Source organism: Panthera pardus, unplaced genomic scaffold (genome assembly GCF_024362965.1).
Source record: "Panthera pardus isolate Hobbes unplaced genomic scaffold, ASM2436296v1 HiC_scaffold_3, whole genome shotgun sequence".
In the NCBI taxonomy this organism is placed as follows: Eukaryota; Metazoa; Chordata; class Mammalia; order Carnivora; family Felidae; genus Panthera; species Panthera pardus.
In genome coordinates this window covers 26,902,255-26,921,368 of record NW_026526876.1, presented here as the reverse complement: position 1 = coordinate 26,921,368, position 19,114 = coordinate 26,902,255, and the positions used below count along the sequence as shown (strand labels likewise).

Sequence of the window (19,114 nt, the reverse complement as noted above, 5' to 3'; positions counted from 1 at the left end):
AATTGCTATTTGCTCCCATTCTAGCTTTCTTAACACTTCTTATTCGGGTTCTCATCTAAATCAATTTTTCATGACTACGCATGAAGAAAACCACCTGAATACAAAGTTTAAATACAAAGGATCTCATTTAGAAGAATTATGTTAACTACTAGTGAGTGAATCAGTAAATGTATATAATTCAACTCACCCACTTTATTATTTTTTTACTTGCTGGGCTTTCTCACTCTTTCAAAGAGTTGACTATACAGCAATAAGGACAGTATCCAACATTTATTAAGCAGTTAACATGCGTCAGATACTATGCTAAGTCTTTTATATATATTATTTCACTTGGTGCCCTTTAAAAGTGTTAAGTCACATACTAAGATAAGAGTTTCTCCCCTTAAACCATTCTAATAACAAAAATAACAGGGGCGCCTTGGTGGCTCAGTCGGTTAAGTGTCTGACTTCGGCTCAGGTCATGATCTCACGAGCCCTGCATCAGGCTCTGTGCTGACAGCTCAGAGCCTGGAGCCCGCTTTGGATTCTGTGTCTCCCTCTCTCTCTGCCTCTCCCCTGCTCATGCTCGCGCTCTCTCTCTCTCTCTCTCTGTCAAAAATAAATAAACATTAAAAAAAAAGTTTTTTCATTAAATTTGTTTCTGTATTCATTTCACCAGATAGCAGTTTCCAGACTTTTCTTCATCTTAGTGACCAGTCTCTCATTAGCATAAAACATGGTGAGCTTATTATTGTGATTCTTCGGGACCCTCCACACACATCACTGCATGTAACCTAATGTTACACTGGTGTTTTCAGCAACAGTTTACTGTTTATAAACACTCAGTTGAGAACAGTCACACAAGCACTGTTGATCATCAAAATCCTTCAAGTTAACAGAAAAGGAACACTGAGGCCTTGCAAGATTAAATAACATTGACTTAATGACAGAAGCAGATCTAGAATCAAATCTTCCTACTGCTAATGCTATCTTCCTCCCAACACATCAGAATCACATCCCCAGTATGAAATGTAGCAACGAAAGTACCTTAAGTTGGAAAATATGTGATATTCTTACAATATACGGAAAAAAATCATTAAGGATTTCCATCAAGGTATTAGCTACAATTCTTCCTTTCTGGTAGGATTACCAGTGTTTATTTTGTTTTACTCATCTGAATTTTTTAGTTTGCTTTTTAAAAAAATATACAGTTCCTATAATAAAAATTCTTTCTCATTTAAAAACAAGGCAAAATGAAAGGTATAATGACATCCTTCGTGTGTGATAAAACTTACTTCAAGCACAATTTTAATTTTAGAAAAGCTTAAAATATGGATTATTGGTTAACTCACATTTCAAAATATATCTTGCACAAAATGTTTTGTGACAATGGTTTTCTATCATAACATCATGGTTTGAAATGTTTAAAAAAAACCACACAAGCACATGCAAACATAAAATTAATTTGTTAGTACGTACAGAATTGGAATGGTCAAATCATTCAACACTGAGCCATTAGTATGTAAGTACTTAAAACCAAAATGTCTGCCACTATGATCTGGTGATAAAATATACAAATAAGTCTATTAGTCAAAACCAGCTAAATGAACTTAAAAAAGCATGAAGATTATGATGAGTTTCAAGCACTAACTGCAAGAATGTGTCAAACTCCGAATGTTAGGTGACAATTTAGCAATCAGGGATGGCACTTATGTAAGCAAGCAGCATGAATGAACACATACTTTAAAATTCCAGGTGACATTCAGCTCTTACTACCAAAGGGAAGGATTCCCCCCATTACAGAGGCATTGATACACTGCCCTCTGTACCTGGCACGTCCTGGGGGAGCTCAGATGCCACCTTCTTCTCTGCCATGTTGCTGCTATCATGGGTTTCTGAGAGACACCCCACAGGACTCCTCCCTTCAGAGGGACTAGTCTCTTCTGGAGAAGCATTTGCTGTGTTGTCGCCAAGATTTGCTGACACAGAGTTACCTTTATCCCCAACTTCTGTTGGCTCTACAGTAAAATGCACAACAAAACTTTAAAGATATCCTTTAAATTGCTCTAGGACAAATGGCCACATTCAATCAACTACTAAAAATGAATGATCACCAAGAAAACCTGCTTTTATTTGATGGCCATTTTGAAGCAATTAGATTTTGGGATATTTTTGCAGTAGGCAATCCAAAGAGTATTTAAGAATATTTAAAATATTAAGAACGTTTAAGTAATTAATATAAAAATGAACGTAACACATACAAAAGTGTATATTCTGGTATAAAAATAGTGATTTTTTTTCACCAACAAATCTTACAGGGAAAGAGTATCTTATTAGGAAGTATAAATAGAGATATGGGTATATTATAGCAAATCTACCAATACATAAAACTCATTACAATGATTATACATGTTACAAGAGGAAAGGATATCCTAATTTCTTTAGAAATATAAAATTATAGAGGTATTAGTAATAAAAAAAAGGATTCATTTTCATTTTGAAAGCAAAATTGGAGGTTTCATAAATAACACTGATGAAATACTACTTTCTAGCCAAGTAATTTTTTTACCCTCGGATTTTCCTTGCTCAGGATCATCATCTGGTGCTTTGTCATCACCATCTTTTTCAAGGGACTGGTCTTCAAACTCCTCTCTGCTTTTCTCAGCATCTTTGGAGTTATTATTCTCAGTCTCATTCTTGTCCTTTTCTATTTCTTCTGGGCTTTTAACAATATCAATGTCTCCTTTTTTGGCTCTTATGGATTCCAAAATTTCTTCTACAAGAAAAACAAAAAATTTTGTTTCCAGGTATACCAAATATAGAAAAAGTACCACAAAGGTCACTCAAGAGTTTCAATACAAGTTATTAAAGTTACATATGTCAAAACAGCGGAACTAAGAAATAAGGATCAAGATTACCGATACGATATTGATGCCCATAGAACACAACCAATGGGGTAATCTTCACTTCTAGAAAATATATGGTAGGGGCACCTGGATGGCTCAGTCGGTTAAGCATCTGACTCTTGGGGCACCTGGGAAGCTGAGTCGGTTAAACTCAGGTCATGATCTAGAGGTTTATGAGTTCGAGCCCCACGTCAGGCTCTGTGCTGACAGCTCGAGCCGGGAGCTTGCTTCGGATTCTGTGTCTCCCTCTCTCTCAGCTCCTCCCCCACTAGTGTTGCACGCTCTCTCTCTCTCTCTCTCAAAAATAAAGAAACATTAAAAAAAATTTTTTTTTAATAACAAAAAGTACACTACATGCTGAATTACACTGAAATATAACATGCTCATTGTAGGAAATTTGAAAAATATAAATAGAATACCAACTATAATCATTCTATGCTAGTTGGTTATTTTTTGATAAAAGCTGGTCTATTACCTAGTTAGAGAAAAAGAATCTTTTTAGAGAAGAAGAATTTAAGTACCTCAATGACCCAGGCACTGTTTTTGCATGGTATCTTACATAATTCTCCAATTCTCTAGTGTTCTACCACATGATAATCCATAATGGAATTAACTAATTCCTCTATATTGGACACTTTTTAGTTTTTCACATTCCCCTAAGTCAGACCACTAAACATTTTAATTATACATCTTATTTTGGTTTTGTTCATTAGTTAAGATGATATTATGTACATAATTTTGTGAATAGGCAAGCTCACTCTAGAAAATATTTCTAATTTAACATATTTGATAAAAACACACTTAACATTGCTTTTTAAGGGACTGGATAGTTCTTTATTACCGTACTCAAAGCTGAGAATGTAAGAATAAAAAGGGATTTGTCGATTTTTTTTAATGTTTTGTTTTTACTTACTTTTGAGAGGGAGAGACCACGCGCGCGAGTGGGGGGTGGGGGCAGAGAGCAAGGAAGACACAGAATCTGAAGCAGGCTCCAGGCTCTGAGCTGTCAGCACAGAGCCCGACACGGGGCTCAAACCCATGAACCAACCATGAGATCACGACCTGCGCCAAAGTCGGGACACTCAACCAACTGAGCCACCCGGGCGCCCTGAGATTTGCCGATTTTAATGCCATGATTCATGAAAGAAAACTAAGAGGGATATAGCCTGACTGAAAGTAATAAAATTTCTTATTATTTGATCTACTGTATGGAGAGAAAATAGCAAGAAGGGGATACAACCTCCCCAAAGAATTCTGACAACTAAAACTTATCTGATGAAAATGTTACATATTTTTCTAAACAGATGTAACAGAAAAATACTTCCTACCACCAGATATGAATAAACACAATCCTTGGTAATCAGTCTGCTAGTTTCTGAAGACGAAGTATATTTGTATGCAACAGTATTTATATATAACAGTATGACTATAGCATTCTCAAAAAATACACATGAATTAAAGGCACTACAGATGCAGAGCATGTAGGAACAGGCTCCGATATAGCTTAAGTAGATATATTTATTACATATAAATATTCTACTTTAAGCAAATAGAAAATTGGGAAATTTTTCAGTAAATGGAGAATGGGAAAATTAATAGGATTATATGTATAGCAGATAACACATATAGAAGAACAGAGCCAGGCAGTTCAAGTGTACTTTCAAAGTCTTAATCATTTTATCTAAGATTAAAATGCACTATTAGAAAACACAGGTGATACTTATTAAACATGCAGAGTAGATCTAGCAGGATTTTAAAAATGGCAATAATAGCGTGTCTGAAAAAAAGCAAGGTGAAACGGGATTATGAAGGAGATTCACTTTTCACTGTATACCCTTTTATACTATTTGAACTTTTTAAAAAAAATCATAAGTATTTATTATCTTTTATAAAGCAAGAAGTTGAGCAAGAAAGTAAATTAGGTATTGAAATATAACCCAAACTATAAAGTAAATATCCATAATCCAAGGTAACCCAAGGTAAATTAGGTATTGAAATATAGGGGCGCCTGGGTGGTGCAGTCGGTTAAGCGTCCGACTTCAGCCAGGTCACGATCTCGCGGTCCGTGAGTTCGAGCCCCGCGTCAGGCTCTGGGCTGATGGCCCGGAGCCTGGAGCCTGTTTCCGATTCTGTGTCTCCCTCTCTCTCTGCCCCTCCCCCGTTCATGCTCTGTCTCTCTCTGTCCCAAAAATAAATAAAAAACGTTGAAAAAAAAAATTTAAAAAAGAAATATAACCCAAGCGATAAGGTAAATATCCATGAGTCCACACCGATATAAATAAATGACTGAATAATAAACTAGAAGAACAGACAAATCTGCTGTGCAGAAAAATCCCAAATAATTTATGTAGATAGCCACTACCTCCAGGAGGGAGAGCCTAACTCTCCCCTCCCTGAGTGTGGGCTGTGCGTAGTGACTTTCTTCCCCAAAGCACAGCATGGGTAGAAAGAGTAATTTTATAGTGGAGAAACTTGACAAACGCCACCTGAGCCAGGTTAACATGATCAGTGATAAGTCACGTTGACGGCACATAATCTTGGTATGATGATAAGAATGGCACTTTTCACCTCTGTAGTCTTCCTCCCCAAATCCATAATCACAGTTGGGAGAAGAACATGAGACAAATCCAGACAGAGGGCATTCTACTAAATACCTGACCAGTACCCGTCGAAACTGTCAAGGTCATCAAAAATAAGAAGTCTGAGATGGGGCGCCTGGGTGGCTCAGTCGGTTAAGCATCCGACTTGGGCTCAGGTCGTGATCTCGCACTCTGTGAGTTCGAGCCCCGCATCAGGCTCTGTGCTGACAGCTCAAACCCTGGAGCCTGTTTCAGATTCTGTGTCTCCCTCTCTCTCTGACCCGCCCCCGTTCATGCTCTGTCTCTCTCTGTCTCAAAAATAAATAAAGGTTAAAAAAAAATTTTTTTTAAATAAATAAATAAATAAATAAGAAGTCTGAGAAACTGTGACAGTCTACAGGAGCCTTAAGAGACATGATAAGTAAATGCAATGTGGTGTTCTGGATGCGACCATGAGACAGAAAAAGGATGTCAGTAAAAATATGAATAGGAAAAATGAAATGAAAAATATGAATAGGAAATATGAATAAAGTATAGAGTTCAGGTATTATAATGTATTAATATTGGTTCACTACTTATGACAAATGTGTCACACTAACTACATTACTAATGGGGAAACCTGGTGCAGGCTATATGGAACACTGTTCTACCTTAGCAACTTTTCCGTAACTATAAAACTATTCTAAAATTAAGTTTTACTTAAAATAAAAAAGAAAGCAAAGACTAAATTTTAAAAGAACACTACTTCTCATAATTAAAAATAGGGTTCCTAATAATAAGGTAACTTGAATTAAAGAAAACAGTTGGGGAAATATTAGTAATGACCGAGGCAATATACAAAATGCTAAAATGCATAGCATCCCTAATTTATGCTGGGATGAACAAGGTTCTCTTGGGAAAATGAAAGTATCGGGAATTAAAATATACATATTTGAAATGTTAATATCTTCAAATTTTGTAGTGACTTAATACCAAGAATTTATCTCAAATTTAGTAACAAGTAAAATGAGAAGATTTCCCTCTTACCATTAGCTGCCGCCAGAAAGGATTTGTTACTGCCCCGAGCCTTATTGGTCAAGTCTTCAGTTATGTCCATGTGTCGGTGGATTTCTTCACGCATTTCTTCCAGAATTTTGCAGAGTTCTGCTTCCCAGTAATCTTTATCTAGACAGTCAATTAATTCTGCAAGTTGGACCTTTGTGCTGTAGTACCAAATTTTCTTCTCATTTTCATTTTCTGTATCTTCTTCTCTGTTTAAAAGAACAAAAACACTTTCTATGTTAGCTATAATGGCACTGATCTGACAGCTGCCATCTACGCAATGAAAGTTAAAATATGTAACACAAACTGCATGTTTTAAGGTGTTCAGTATATCTGCTCATAAAAACTCCCCTCCGGTCTCATTCAAACTCGGGTTACTTTTGTTCTAGTTGAGCAATCTCTAAGTATTTGGATTTCCTAGCCCACAGCAGCTTATGATAGAATAATCTGTGGGGCCTCTGGGTGGCTCAGTTGTCGGTTAAGTATCCGACTCTTGATTTCAGCTCAGGTCATTATCTTACAGTTATGAGATTGAGCCCTGCATTAGGCTCCACACTGGGCATGGAGCCTGCTTGGGATTCTCTCTCCCTCCTCCCCCCTCCCCTGCCCGCCCTCTCTCTCTCTCAAAAAAAAAAAGAAAAAGAAAAAAAATAATTTGTAATAGTGGGGAGAGAGGAATTAGTATAGCAGCAGAGAAAGGTATCTAAAAATATGACACACAGAAACAGAATCTCAAGGGGCACCTGGTTGGCTCAGTGGAAGGAGCATGCAACTCTTCATCTTGGGGTCATGAGTTCGAGCCCCACACAGCATGTAAAAATTACTTACATATATAAAACTTGAAAAGGGAGAAAAAAGAAACAGGACCTCAAAATTCAAAGTGTGGGAGTGCTCAGTGGAGGACAGTCTTGGTTCTACTTCAGTCGACTCTGATATCATCACTCTAACCATACGAATGAAATTTTAACCAGAAATATTTAAACTATACTCAGAGCAGGTTGACACTACAATCCAGTTTAGAACATTTCCATCAACATGGTATAAATGCTCTGCTAAATTCTGGTCCTTGAAGAGTGATCTCAATGAGCAATAATGTCTCGTGTCTCTTCCCTTCTTATGGCCCAAGTTCAAAATGGGGAGAAGAGGAGCAGCCCCCAGCCCTGCCTACATCTCTCCAAAGGTCCCACCCACTTGTAACGGAGGTGTAGACTCCAGCAGGGATGGCCACTAACTACAAACCCAAGGCAAATTCAGGCCTACGACGGGACTATGAGAAATACATGCGATGATATTCTCTCATTCGAAAGGAGTCCAGGAGCATGTGTGAGGTACCTGCCGAGAGTTTAACTTTCCTGTCTACTCAACAGCAAACTCACAAAGCTGAAAGAACTAGGCTTCAAGAAAGACTTGGCTTTAGGGGCGCCTGGGTGGCTCAGATGGTTGAGCATCTGACTTCGGCTCAGTTCGTGATTTCACGATCTGTGTGTTCGAGCCCCACGTGGGGCTCTGTGCTGACAGCTCAGAGCCTGGAGCCTGCTTCGGGTTCTGTGTCTTCCTCTTCTCTGCCCCTCCCTCCCTCTCAAAAATAAACATTAAAAAAAAAAATTTTTTTTAAAGAAAGATCTGGCTTTAAAATGGGTTCAGGCATTTATGAGATATGCAACCATGAAAAAGACACCACCTCTCTGAGCCTCATCTAGCTGCTAAAATGGGAATAACAGTATCTATTTTCAGGGTCAGCAATAAGAATTAGAGGTGTTATAATAAGGCACAGATTGTAGTACCCAGGCACATTGTTAGTAATCAATAAATATAAAATATGATTACTACTATTAAGGTAGCAAATAAATAAAAATTGAGCAGAATTCCAGGAATGAATCATCCAGTAATTCTAAAGAAAGAAGGGACATATCAAGTCATGGATAAATAAATGGATATCGAAATTATCAAAACTTTTCAAACATGAACAGAAAAAAAAAGAAAGAGCAAAGCGAGATAGCATTTAAGTTTTATTTAAGGAATCTCTACCCCAAACCTGGGGCTCGAACTCATAGCCCTGAGATGGAGTCGCATGCTCTTCCAACGGAACCAGCCAAGCACCCCCTGCTTTGCTCTTTAAAATCAGCATCTGCTAACATATGAAATTAGTATATTGCTCTGTTAGAAGCTTTCTAAAAAATTGCTGAAAATCATTTTTTTTTTAATCTGCTCTATAAGGGTATTTTTACTGACTTCTTATGACTGAGTGATGACAACAATCTTATCCCAATTTACAATGTTAAAGATGTCAGAGTCCTCTAATCAAAAAGACTAATAAAATGCTTTCAAAAGGCAATACTGTATCAAAATTCTAATTAAGTGACAATATCAAATCAGAAAGTACTTAGCTTTGACTGAGCGTAAGAGTTATAGGACAGCCTGATTATTATCTAAAATATCAATCTTAAGGATTTCACTGTTATAAAGATGTTAAATTCTTTCTTTTACAATGTGCTTTACAATGTGCTTTATCCTCTTTATTCAGAAATATCTACCAATTTCAATGAAACAAGAGAAACATTCTGTATAAAAACATTTTGGGGTTAGAAAACATAATTTACAAGCATAAGATTTCAACATGAAAACAGGGTTCTATGGGAACCAATTTAATTAAACGGACATTCTATTTTTTCAAGTAACTCACATACTACTGAAAAGGTTCCTAATAGCTGACTTAATCCATATAGACACCTGCATAATTTCCATTTAAACAAAGAATAATTTCAATTTTTATCTTAAGTTTCATCTTAAAGGAGAACTCACTACTTCATATAGCAGTCCGTTCTGGATTGGAATTGCCCTTTTAGAAAGTTCTTCCTTTTAATGACATGACACAAACCTAGTATTTCTGCCAATTAGGCCTGGTTCTGCCTGCTGGAGTTATGTGAAATAAAACTAACATATCCTCCACACACAGTCCTTCAAATCTTTTACTTCAAATCTTTCACATCTGTAATTTTGCTGTTTTTTCCTCTTCAGGCCAAACATGCTCAAATACTTTAATCATTCTTTTTTTTTTTTTTTTTTAAAGTTTATTTTGAGAGACAGCACGCATGGGGGAGGGGCAGAAAGAGAGGAAGAGACAGAGAATCTCAAGCACTGTCAGCATGGTGTCCAATGTGGGGCTCGAACTCATGAACCATGAGATACTGACCTGAGCCAAGACCAAGAGTCAGACGCTTAACTGAGCCACCCAGGCGCCCTTAGTCATTCTTTACAGCACATTTTCCAGTCTTCACTCCCCTGATTTTCTTCCCTTAAATGTCCCTCTACAAATGTGGTGCCCAGTAACTTTTTTATTCTGCTCATCAAAGGTAATACACAACACTGACAACTTTTTTCTTCTTGAAGCTGTAGAAGGATAAATTTGTTAAAAGCATAAAGTAACAAAACAGAGTGAACAATAACTGCTAATGTTTTCAAAGAAAAGCTGTTCTGTTTTTGTTTTTTTTTTAAAGCAATGTCTGTGCCCAAGGAGGGTCTCAAACTCAACCCTGAGATCAAGAGTCACATGTTCTACTGACTGAGCCAGCCAGGCACCTTGTGAAAAGTTGTCCCAATGCTTTTTTTATTGTTTTATTTTCATTTTTTTATTTTATTTTATTTTTTATTTTATTATTTTTTTCGTTTCCACACCCAACATAGGGCTTGAACTCACAACCCTGAGATCACAAGTCACATGCTCTACTGACTGAGCCAGCCAGGTGCCCCGCCAAGTTGTCCCAATACTTGCGGACTTGGGCACACATTGTCAGAGTTTATATCATCAAAATTATTTGTTTTAATTATAAAAGTGACAAAAGCTTTCCTATATAAATATACACTGATGTGTATGTATATTTAGTTTGGGGGTCAGAATGTGGTTTCTATTGACGCTCTGTCCGTACAGTGCCTACAATGTTCCTTCTGCACACCCAAACTGGCCTGGCTTTCCTAAAGACACTAATCAGCTCAAAGGAGCTCACAGGGTGGCAGGGAAGACAGGTTGGAATGAAACCGTCTGCCAAAAACATAATTAAGAGCAAACATAAATATTACAGGTCTCCATGTTAAAGTCTGTTTGGCTTTCACTCAGGCAAGACAAGGAGGAGGTTAAGACTAACAATAAGTCTCAAGTTTCATTTTTAAACAAACCCACAGAAACTAAGAGTAAGGAACAGTAGTAGTGGGTTGAATAGCATCCCTCCAAAATTTATGTCCATCCGAAACCTTAGAAGGTGACCTTATTTGGAAACAGGGTCTTTGCAGATACAATGTGATTAAATCTGGTATCCTTGTAAGTGGAAGAGAAGACACAGGGACACACAGGAAAGGTGATGTGAAGGTGCGGGCAGAGATTCGCATGATCCATCTGCCTATAGGCCGAGAAATGTCAAGGACAGCCAGGGACCACTAGAGCTTGGAACAGTCTCCCTCAGAGTCTCCAGAAAGAACCAGTCCTGCTGACACTGAGGTTTCAGACTTGTGGCTTCACAACTGTGAGAGACCCAAATTCCTGTTGTGTGAAGCAACTCCGTGTATGGTGATTTGTTACGGCAACCCTAGGAAACTCAACTTTCGGTACAGGGAAAATGGAGCCCTCTGACAAACACCTAAGAATGGGAACATGGCTTTGGAACTGGGTGATGGGGAAAGGCTGGAGGAATTTGGAGATACTGGATGGAAAAGGCTTTGGCTTCCTTGAAGAGACAGAGGTAAGCAGAGATTGGAATTATGTTGCTCACGAGCCAAGGAACACTTGAGCCACTAGAAGCTGGAAAAGGCAAGAATGGATTCTTTCCTAGGGCCTCCAAAGGGAACACGGCCCCACTGCCACCCTGAGTTTAAACTTCCAGCTGGCACAACTGCCAGAGAATAAACTTCTGCCACCCAGTTTGTGGTACTTGGTTATAGCAGCCGCAGGAAACCAACCCAGCTAGGGATTTAGCAGTTAAAGCACCAGCGAGGTCAGGCAGTCCGAGCAGATCAGGAGCACACATTCTGGAGCCAGAATACCTGGGACTGAATCCTGATTCTGCTACTTACGACTAGTTGTGTGACACTGAATACATTATTTAACCTCTCTGTGCCTCAACTTCTGTCTGAAAAATGGGGGTGGCAATACTTCTATCAAAATGTTGTCGTGAAGACTGAGTTCAAACACATAAAACACTTAGAACGCTGCCAGTGTCGACTGGGTATAATAATGCAGAGTTGCTACTATTTTCTTCATCTTATGAAGTATGTGATACCTACCTTAAAACGAATAATTACAAGTGGGATGGGTGTTTAAAAAAATAAATAAAGGAGGGGCGCCTGGGTGACTCAGTCAGTTGAGCATCTGACTTGCTTTTGACTCAAGTCATGATCTCGCAGTTCGCGGGTTCAAGCCCCAAGTCGGGCTCTGCACTGACAGTGCAGAGCCTGCTTGGGATTCTCACTCCCTCCCTCTCTCTCTCTCTCTGCCCTTCTCCCACTCATGCTCTCTCTCTCTCAAAAATAAAAAACTTAAACTTTAAAAAAAAAAAATCTTTCAAGGTGCAAGAGGGAAAGAGGTTCAGGGAAAGAAAGCCCTAGGAAAGGGCATATATAGGCCAAGACTTGAGAATAAGCCAAAAGATTTCTGGATGTTTTAGTTTGATATTTATTTATTTATTTATTTATGGGGGGGGGGGGGGCAGGTAATGGGAAGCAAGAGAATTAAATGTCCGAAATTAGGGAACTGTGAACTTTCTGTTAAGAGCAAATGGAGGAATCTGAACTTTCTGTTAAGAGCAAATGGAAGTAACTGAAAGGTTTTTTCAACCTGAGGGAGAAAGAGACCTGATCCAAATTGCTGAAATCATCCAGCTGTGGAACAGAGACTAGCACTGGGTAGTGGGGAGTTACACACAGGGGTAACTACTAAAGGAGTCCAATCCAGATGATGTTGGCTTATGTTATGATAAGGGCAGCAAGAACGGAGAAAATCAGATTTAGAATTTAAGGAGTAATTAAAAGGTATAATAAACAATACAAGACAAAAGCCTATTCCTGAGTTTCTTGCTTGAGCAGCTGGTGCAATGGTGATCCCATTTACTACAGATAGGATCAATGGGTGAAGGGTAGGTAATGCGGGGGAAGTGACGAGTTCAGTTTTGGACATGTTGTGTTTGAGGTGCCTGCTGTGTGAACGTGTCCAGGAGACTGCGGGATATACAGAACTGGACACGGCCAGAAGGCTTACCGATGCAGGTTTGATGGCATTAAGCTAGCAAGGAAATAGGCGGCTTACAAGCTAGAACGGGGAGGTATGGGTGCAAAGCAATATAGGTTTAAAATTATAATTTAGTACATTTGAAAGTGAAAAAAAGTTGTTAAGTATATTTATTTATTTAAGTAATCTCCACCCCCAACGTGGGGCTCTAACTCACAACCCCGAGATCAAGAGTTGCATGTTCCTCCGACTAAGCAGGGCCAGGTGCCCCCAAAAAACAGTTTTACTTTTTTTAAAGTTTACTTATTTATTTTTGAAAGACAGAGAGAGAGAACATGTGCACAAGCAGGGGAGGGGCAGAGAGAGAGAATCCCAAGCAGGCTCTGGGCCTATAGGAAAGATAGCACTGCAATTAAAAATTGGTTCACTTCCCCAGACTTTGCTTTAGGTATGCCCCCCTTGGGCAATAAGTCCACTGATTTATCATTTTAACCGTCCAGGGAGAGTATATACCAAATCTCCACATACTGTCAGCTGAATAATTCACATGGTTTCAAGTTTCACCAGGCGTCCACATATAATCTACCACAAGAGGGCATCACACTGAAATTGTCTTGTTTTAATCTAACTTTTAAAGAGATGTAAAATTTACTCAAATTATTGACAAGGAACACTTAATTATCACTACCAATAATATTTAAAGTTTTGTATTTGACTTGGGGCACCTGGGGGCCCGAAAGCGGGCTCGAACTCGCAAACTGTGAGATCATGACCAGAGCTGAAACAAAAGTTGGGTGCTTAACCAACTGAGCCACCCAGGTGTCCAGGATTTTATTACTTTTTTTTTTTTTCATAATTACTCCTATCTTAGAGGTTTTTTTAATGTTTATTTCTGAGAGAGAGAGAGAGCGGGCATGTGCGAGTGCACGTGAGCAGGCGCAGGCATGAGCAGGGGAGGGGCAAAGAGGGGAGACGGACAGAGGATCTGAGGTGGGCTCTGGGCTGACAGCAGCAAGCCGGATGCAGGGGCTCAAACTCAGGAACTGTGAGATCATGACCCGAGCTCAAGTGAGACGCTCAACTGAGTGAACCACCCAGGTGCGTGCCCCTTATTACTTTTTTAAAGGAGGAAGATTCCAAGAACAAAAGAGCTCTTAGAAAATAAAAATACGATAGTAAGAAAGAAAATCTAAATAGTAGGGCTGAAAGACTAAGATAGGGAAATCTTCCAGAAAAACTGAACAACACACATATATACTCACTCCCTCCCTCCCTCCCACCCCAAAGAAGAAAAAAGACAAAGAGGAAAACTGGAGGAAAAAGGTAAGAAAATCAGAAGACCAAAACAGGAAGACCAGTGTTCAACAAAATAATAGCACAAGATAAATACAACAGGGAAAAGGAGAGGAGGAAGTTCTCAAGACAAGTTCTCAACTGAAGGACTCAACTGCCAGATTTGAAAGTGCCCACCAAACACCCGGCGGATAAAAAAAGGACTCATACGAGGCCATATCACTCTAAAACCGCAAAACGCTACAAGCAAAGAGAAGATTCTAAGCTTCCAGGTAAGTCCCGACAGGTCACGTACAAAGAATCAACGAACAGATTCAGATTTCTCAACAGCAACACTGCAAGACGACGACTGCCCAGAACTGAGGACCTGTTTACTCTGTACCATCTTCGTAAGTGAAGGGGGGGCCTGGCCGGGACGCTTCCCTCTACCTGGCGAGGTCTGCCCAGGCGCTGAGGAAGTTCCTGCTTATCTTCTCCAAGCCCTGCTCGATGTTCCTTTCAGCCCACCACTGGTTTTATAAGATCTGACCTAATTCTGAGAGCTGCAAGAAGGCTGTGAAGACTTCAGAAGCTGAAAATACAAAGCAGCCCACTCCCTCCGATCGTATTTCTACAAGACGTCAAAACCAAGTCCATACTCCGACCCTGCCCGACACGTGACCGAGGTAAATGCTCTGCTTTCCCAGACGGTCTCCTGTGCTTCCCCGTGACCTGCCTGGAAGAGCCTCTTGAAAACCCTCAGAAAAACAGAAGTCAGGCTGCGACCATGAGTCTGGAGAGCTTCTCTCCTCCTCCTGGGAGACAATGATGACAAAACCGATCTTTCCTCACACGGCTGGTTTGTTCTTGCCGGTCCATTTTACGTATGGATGCAGCGAAACCGAAACGAGAGGAAAATCCTAACACCAAAATAAGGGTGGAGATCGCCTCACGATAGGCTGCAGGGATGCAGGGAATAAAGTCAGGGAAGGGCCCCCCGTGGCATCTGCCTTGTAACAGTCTATCTCCCATCCCAGGCAATTAATACCCTGGGTGTGTAATTTGCACGTTTTCGTACACTCTTCTTTCCCTACAACTTAAAAAGCTGTTTTAAGGTACGTATTCCTTCAAGTCAGAAACTACTTAACTACGTAACTCGTTATTCGATCACAAAGGTTTATATTCCATCAGCGGCCGAGCTCGGTTTTCTCAGTCAGGAAGGAAACTGGCTCGATTTTAAACACACACAAAAATTAAGACCGTCACACTTACATTATGAGTCTCCGGTTTAGGAACCAGTATTTCCTTCGACTTCGGTCATATCCAATAGGTTCGTGTCGAATGTACGGTTTGTTTTTTTGGATTTCGGCGACACAGTCGGTCACACCAGGCACCTTATGCGCTACGCAGACTTCACACTGCCACTCGTCCTCCGGCACCTCCTCGAGAGGCGGCTTCACACATTCCAAATGGTACACAGCCGAACACGTCTCGCAGCAAAGCAAATCCCCAAGTTTGTGGCAAACCCGACAGTGATCGTCATACTGGATCACCCCTTCAGACATCAACTCCTCCCGCGCGATATTCGTGGTAAGAAACTGATCGACTAAGAACTGCAGAACCTTGATCTTGTTCTCTACTGGTCCATAGGGATAGTCCTCTGCTTCTTGGTAAGGAAGAACGTGATGGTACTCCTTATCGCTCTCACAGTACACCCGCAGCACCTCCGGCCACGTCATCCCGTCGATGAAATAGAGCGTGGAGTTAACGCTGTCTTTCAGATCAGCAGGCCCAAAGGTAGTATTGGAAGTGTCCTCTTCGCGCAAAACCGCTTTCAAGAGCACGACGTGCATTTCCGCCATAAGCGTGCACTGCTCCTGACTCACCAGAGCCGCGCAGAAGTCCTCAAAGCGAAAAGGAGACAACCTTAGAACGGTGCCAAAGTTCCGCAGTACCTCATAAATGGCAATGACATTCATTATATGCTCATTAGGCACCATTAAATCCTCAGAGGACTTGGGAAATTCAAGGGGCGGGATGTCTTTTTCTTCCAATATCGGAGAACGAGGCCGATGTACTCTCGGTTTTCGCCTACCTGCAAATAAAGAAATGGCATCATTACAAATCAATCCGTCATTTCTGCAAACTACGGTTTTCTAGCTTTTCCCTGTCTGGACATACACCTCAAAATACAGATAAGCACACTCCGATTTTTCTAATAACTGTCAAGTTAAAACAGGATCAAGAAGCAATGATTCAGCTCTAGTTTTTAAGTCAAAAAACATCCGAACTCAAAGTTTTCCCATTATATCAAAAACTAGAAGTAAAAAAAAAAAAAACACAAATTTAATCGTAATCACCTCTCAATTATCTAGAGGGGGTAGGTGGTTTCCAGGTAACTATGGTCAAAAGTAACAGTGCACTCGTGAAAGATCTGTAAAGAACATAAATGAGAAAAAAACATCCCCATGTGAGGTAACAGGCACAAGAGAGCTCACACTGTGTCAGCTGTGATACAGAAACGGCTCTCGACAAACAGGAAGTTCTCTGGTATAGCACCCCTTCTCCTCTGCCAGAAATGCTTCCTGAGAGCCACGTATCGGAGAGTTCCACAGTGCAACACAAAGTTAGGGCCGAGACAGAAAGACAGAAGAAAGGAAGAAGTAAAAAGAGAAGAAAAAAGGGAGGCTCACCTAGCAAACAGACACAGATTGTATGCATTTTTTAGCAGTGGGTTAAGCAACTGTAGGTACCTGTTATGAGATGTGATGTCCAGGAATATATATGTATATATATAAATGTATCAATATACAGCGCATTTGAGAGCTTAGTTTGTACCAAGCATATAGGAGCTCATCTAATTTTCTGAATGAATCTATGAGGGATTTTAATAAGCCCTACTGTATAATAAGAAAACTTGTTGAGGGGCACCTGGGAGGCTCTGTCGGTTGAGGGTCCGACTCTTCATCGAGGCTCAGGTCATGATCCCAGGGTCGTGGGATCGAGCCCCACACTGGGCTCCAAGCTGAGCATGAAGCCTACTTAAAATATTCTCTCTCTCTCTCTCTCTCTCTCTCTGTCCCTCCCTCCCTTCACCCCTCCCCCTGCTTGCACTTGTTCTAAAAATAAATTTTAAAAAGAAAACTTGTTGAAACAAGTGTCTCCTAAACAGCTGTGCCTATATTATTTTTTTATTATTACTTCCAATGATGTTTACAGAATAGGAAAAGTATTTTTAAATATCAGAAACAATTTTAACAAGATAAGTTAACCTTAATTCACTGCTGTACAATTAGCTTCTATCAACCATGATTTAGGGCTACTGGTAACCTCTGAACTGCCTGCCCCCTCCCCCATTCCAGAGACCTCCTCACTTTGAGCTTAGTCTCATAACTAAAAGGGTGTAGGGTGTCAGGAGAAAAAAGCATGCTAAAGAATATAAAAGGTGAAGATATTTTAATTTATCCAATGCACACCCAATATTCATTCATTGAAAAGATTTTCCAAATAAAAATGTATCCATTACTTTCTGCAGAAAAAAAGTCCAAAGGATCACCCTGGGCCAGACACTGTTGGTGAGCCTACATCTCGGCAAACTTCACGAAAGGGGTACCATCTACACAGATGCACTTTTCACAGATTCGATTAAATCCCAGAATCACCGTGATAATAAGCACCATGATGGGTAACCCAGCCCATTTTAGTGCCTCCTGGAAATTATCTGGGCTTTGTCTGTATAAATATAAATGAGAGAGAGGAGTAAAAGGGAAGGCTGAACCTAGAGGGATTCCCTCAAATGAGAGAAGAAACAACAAGTCCGCAAGCGAGACAAAACTGCTTACAGACCCGGTCTCTGCATTCCCTCAGCTGTTTATGCAAGACACTGTCAAAGAGCATCCAAGTAAAGAATTCCAGAAGGAAGGCTGGAAAGCAGTTCTGGGACCAGAATGTAGAGTCTTTAGGAGTCTGTAGAGTACTTTATTCCGGCAGTGATGAGGGTTACCAGGTTTTTTAAGCAGGGCAGGGACAAGGGTACACTGTTCCAGAAAGACTTCTCTGGCTTCACTGAACAGAAGGAACAGGACAAGGAGGAAGAGACCAGAGACAGGGCATGTTCTGCAATGAAGCAGAAGATAAAGACCTGGATTCAGAGTCTGGCTGTGAGAATAACAACAAAAAGATGGATCCAAGTGACTTATGGAGAAAGAAACCAACTGGTGTGGAATATACCACCACCTTGAGATTTAACTCTGTATTTACCATTACGTTCAAAAGCTTATTCTAATCTCCCCAGGCTCTTCTGAATTCATGTAGCCTTCTGTGAACCATGTTACCTCATATTATATTACCTTTTCATGGTATCTACTCCATCTCCCCAGCTGAACACCCAACTCTTTTTTTTTTCCTTTAAGTTTATTTATTTTTGAGAGAGGGAGAGTAAGAGTGCACAGGCCGGGGAGGGGCAGAGAGAGAAAGGAAGACAACAATCCGAAACAGGCTCTTGGCTCGGAGCCGTCAGCAGAGAGTCCGACGTGGGGCTCAAACCCACCAACCGTGAGATGACCTAAATCGATGTTGGGCGCTTAACCTACCGAGCCGCCCAGAATTTGGCATATTTCTTTCATTAGCAGTATTTTCCCAGCATCATTCCCTTTTGAGAATTTCCCTTCCCCACGCCGTGATTGTGATGGGGCCCCAGTCACAGTATGGCATGGAGATATGACCCAGGGCAGGCCAGCAAGACTCTCCTTGGGATTTTATATTCAGATGAGAAGTGCTCTGAAGCCCCTTCTCTCCATGAATGAGGCCAGAGCTGTCCATGGCTAAGTCATCTCTACTTCCCTCATGGAAGAAGGGAGTAAAGATGATGGACAAAAGCAGAAGCGACACGTAAGTACTAACAATTCTTGAGTCCTTGGTGGAACCTATCCTTCGGATTTCCCAGTTACGGAAACCAAAACCATTTCCCTCGTGCGTAAGTGAACATGTTTGTCTTCGGTCACTTGCAAACGAGAATACTTAAAGTATCTGACACTGTATATACAGCAGGCTTTTTATAATGAGAAACACAATAAATTACTGAAGACTATCAATGAAAGCAGTTAATGTTAAAAAAAAAAAAA

At 40.3% G+C, this 19,114-nt stretch overlaps 1 protein-coding gene across 13 annotated transcripts in view; it reads right to left on the bottom strand.

The window, feature by feature from the left end:
• Positions 1–19,114, bottom strand: part of BPTF (bromodomain PHD finger transcription factor) — a 146,627-nt gene that overhangs the window by 90,941 nt on the left and 36,572 nt on the right. For 10 of the 13 annotated variants that reach the window (XM_053892935.1, XM_053892932.1, XM_019466481.2 and 7 more), the window contains exons 2-5: positions 15,264–16,086; positions 6,491–6,714; positions 2,549–2,755; positions 1,809–1,997 (exon numbers count right to left, since the gene is read on the bottom strand). In XM_053892935.1, the coding sequence (XP_053748910.1) occupies positions 1,809–1,997; positions 2,549–2,755; positions 6,491–6,714; positions 15,264–16,086 (1,443 nt within the window). The remainder of the gene's footprint in view (positions 1–1,808; positions 1,998–2,548; positions 2,756–6,490; positions 6,715–15,263; positions 16,087–19,114) is intronic. The other 3 variants (XM_053892937.1, XM_053892938.1, XM_053892940.1) reach the window with 1 other exon arrangement.